Source organism: Helianthus annuus, chromosome 1 (assembly GCF_002127325.2).
Source record: "Helianthus annuus cultivar XRQ/B chromosome 1, HanXRQr2.0-SUNRISE, whole genome shotgun sequence".
NCBI lineage: Eukaryota > Viridiplantae > Streptophyta > Magnoliopsida > Asterales > Asteraceae > Helianthus > Helianthus annuus.
In genome coordinates, this window is record NC_035433.2 from 30149960 (window position 1) to 30152852 (window position 2893).

General features: G+C 40.6%; 1 protein-coding gene across 1 annotated transcript; it reads left to right on the forward strand.

Annotated features, from left to right (window-relative positions):
- Positions 1–1646: 1646 nt before the first annotated feature.
- LOC110915971 (uncharacterized mitochondrial protein AtMg01250-like) lies at positions 1647–2219 on the forward strand. The gene has a single exon (XM_022161004.1). It carries the CDS (start codon positions 1647–1649, stop codon positions 2217–2219), a length of 573 nt encoding a protein of 190 aa, XP_022016696.1.
- Positions 2220–2893: the final 674 nt, after the last annotated feature.

The following is a 2893-nucleotide window of genomic DNA, read 5'->3' on the forward strand; positions in this document are numbered from 1 at the left end:
TTACTAGGAGTGTCAGGTAATATCTCTCAGAAAATCCAAAAACATTTTGTGTGTGTTTTAGCATAATTTTTGAAAAAATCAAAAAGATTTTAGACAACTGATGTTGAAAAACTGATTTTCAAAATTCCGAGTGCTAAACATGATGAGCAGAATTTGAGGGGGAGTGTTTGTGAAAATCTAAATGTTTGTATTAATCTAACCTTCTTCAAGTGGTTCATCATAGAGTGTTTTGAGGGGAGTCATATGTTGGTGCATAGGTATTTGATAGATGATAAAATTAGAAAATTTATTTCTAGGTTAAGATTGTGCAGGTAATCAGGTTTTGGTTTCTAAAGATTAGAGGAGAGCCAGGTTGATCAATTATGATTCTAACGATCATGTCAACTGTTGATGCTGATGAACTTTAGGAATCAAGAGATCTGATCAAGAGAATTAGAGTGTTTGAACGCCAGACAACGATCCTGAAGATTTTACTGAAGAACAAAAGAATGCCAGTAAATCGAGAGGGGGAGTCTGTAGATTGAAAGAAGAGAAAGCCCAGAGACTGATCCAGCTTAAAGATGCGAAGACACAACTTTGAAGTCAAGGTGTGTTGGCGACTCCATCAACATCTGAGGGGGAGTCTGTTAGTGCACTACATCTGTTGATTCCGTCTAGGTGTCTAGGATCAGGTCTTACGTCGTATTGTATAGTATAGGGCACGAAATACGAGAAAACGAGAGTCTGTATAGGTTTTAGAAGTCTGGGTCGCTCATAGGGTCATAGATGTCTTGGATCGCTTTTATGGCACATGTGGGTTGCTTATGTGGGCTGACCTGGACCGCTCATATGAACATGTCCATATGAGCGATTCCAAAACTCTATATATAGGTGTGTCAAGAGCGATCCTCAGTAGTGATTGATTGTATTCCACGCCGAAGCTCTGCCGGTGTGACGTTTGAGCTGTAAAACGTTTCTAATCAATACAGCAAGCAGTTAGGAAGAAGAACAAGCTATATCTACTTGCTTTTCTTATTATTCCGCATCTGAATTGCAAGAGTTAACCTCTGAACGACTCGTTTGGGTCAGCAAACGATCCTACAACATTCAAGGGGGAGTCTGTTGGTGCAGTTGTCTGTCGACTTCATCTTCGTTCGAGTCTTAGTGTAGGGCTGATTGTACGGTGCACGGAAATCGAGATAGTATGAGTTAGTGTTGATTTCGCTCAAAATGACACTTTGTCATTTGGAGCGAAATCACATGAATATCTTAATTTCGCTCATGATGTTTGTTGCTGATTTCGCTCCTAAACATATTGTCTGATTTCGCTCCTAATGCAGTTGCATGTTCGAGCGAAATCCCAAGCCTATAAATAGGCAGTTATGAGCGAAATCAAAGAGTAGTTCGGTGAAGCCCTGCCAAACCGTCTCTGTGATTGTAAACTGATACCAGATATATAATAGAGACAGTTAATAGTGAATCCAAGCTAAACAAAGACAGAATCAATGAATTCCGCCTCTGATTCTGTCTGAGCACTCTTCTGATCGACTCGTTAGGTCGTCTCGCGATCCTACATGGATGAAGAAAAAAAAGAAGAAAGGTATGATCTTTAAAATTGACTTCGAGAAGGCGTACGATAACTTGAATTGGAGGTTTTGGATTCGGTTATGGAGAAGATGTGCTTTCCCGACAAATGGCGTAAATGGATTATGGGTGTGATATCCACAGCTAGATCTTCCGTTTTGGTTAACGGGTCGCCGACTTTTGAATTTAAGTATTCGAAGGGTATTCGTCAAGGTGACCCCATCTCACCATTTTTATTCCTAATCGGTATGGAGGCGCTTACGGTCCTTTTCAATAGGGCGGTGGAAGGTGGTATGTTTAAGGGGTTCGAGACGCCTAACGGTGGTCCTTATTTATCGAGCCTCTTATTTGCGGATGATGCTCTTATTATAGGAGAATGGTCGGATGCGAATGCCACTAATATGATAAGATTATTAAGATGTTTTCATTTAATATCAGGTCTTAAAATCAATCTTTTAAAGTCAAATCTGATCGGAGTAGGCGTGAATGAAGTCGAGGTTACAAGAATGGGGAACCGTATTAATTGTAGGGCTGGAAAAACTCCTTTCGTATATCTTGGGCTCCTTGTTGGAGCTAATATGAACTTAATTAAAAATTGGCAGCCAGTTTTAGACATTTTTGACTCAAGATTATCGGGGTGGAAGGCAAAGATGTAGGATCGCGTGCTGACCCGAACGAGTCAATCGGAGGTGTTCTAATCCGTTTCAGGTGCGGAAAACAAGAAACGAACTTGAAAAACAGTTTGTTCTACTAAATATTGCCTTGTATATTGATTTCACAGCTATTACAAGTCAAACGGCACTTCGGCAGCAGTTTGGTACCAGAAAGAAGACCTCTACAAATGATTTCGCTTATCAGCTATTTATAGGGAAGGGGGTTTCGCTCCAAATGTCATCAGACCATTTGGAGCGAAATCAGCTACATGCTGATTTCCCACGAAATGTCCAAACTCTGATTTCCCACGAAATGGCCAATCTTCTGATTTCCCACGAAATGGCCAACTTCTGATTTCCCACGAAATGACATGTCCATTTCATGTGAAATCACCTTTCGTGTGAAATTAACTTTCGTGTGAAATCAACTACGACTCTATATTCTCGTACAATGTGCCCTGAACTAACATTTTAAGACTAAGACTCAATACAAGACGAAGTCGACAAATGTATGCACCAACAGACTCCCCCTCAGATGTTGACGAGTCTTAAGTGTCGAGTCTTCGCATCTTCAGTCTTGATCAGTCTTCGGGCATCCAGAGTCTCTATCTATCTCTTGCATCTTCAAATTCTTTCTCTAACAGACTCCCCCTCAAAACATACTGGGATCAAAGTTT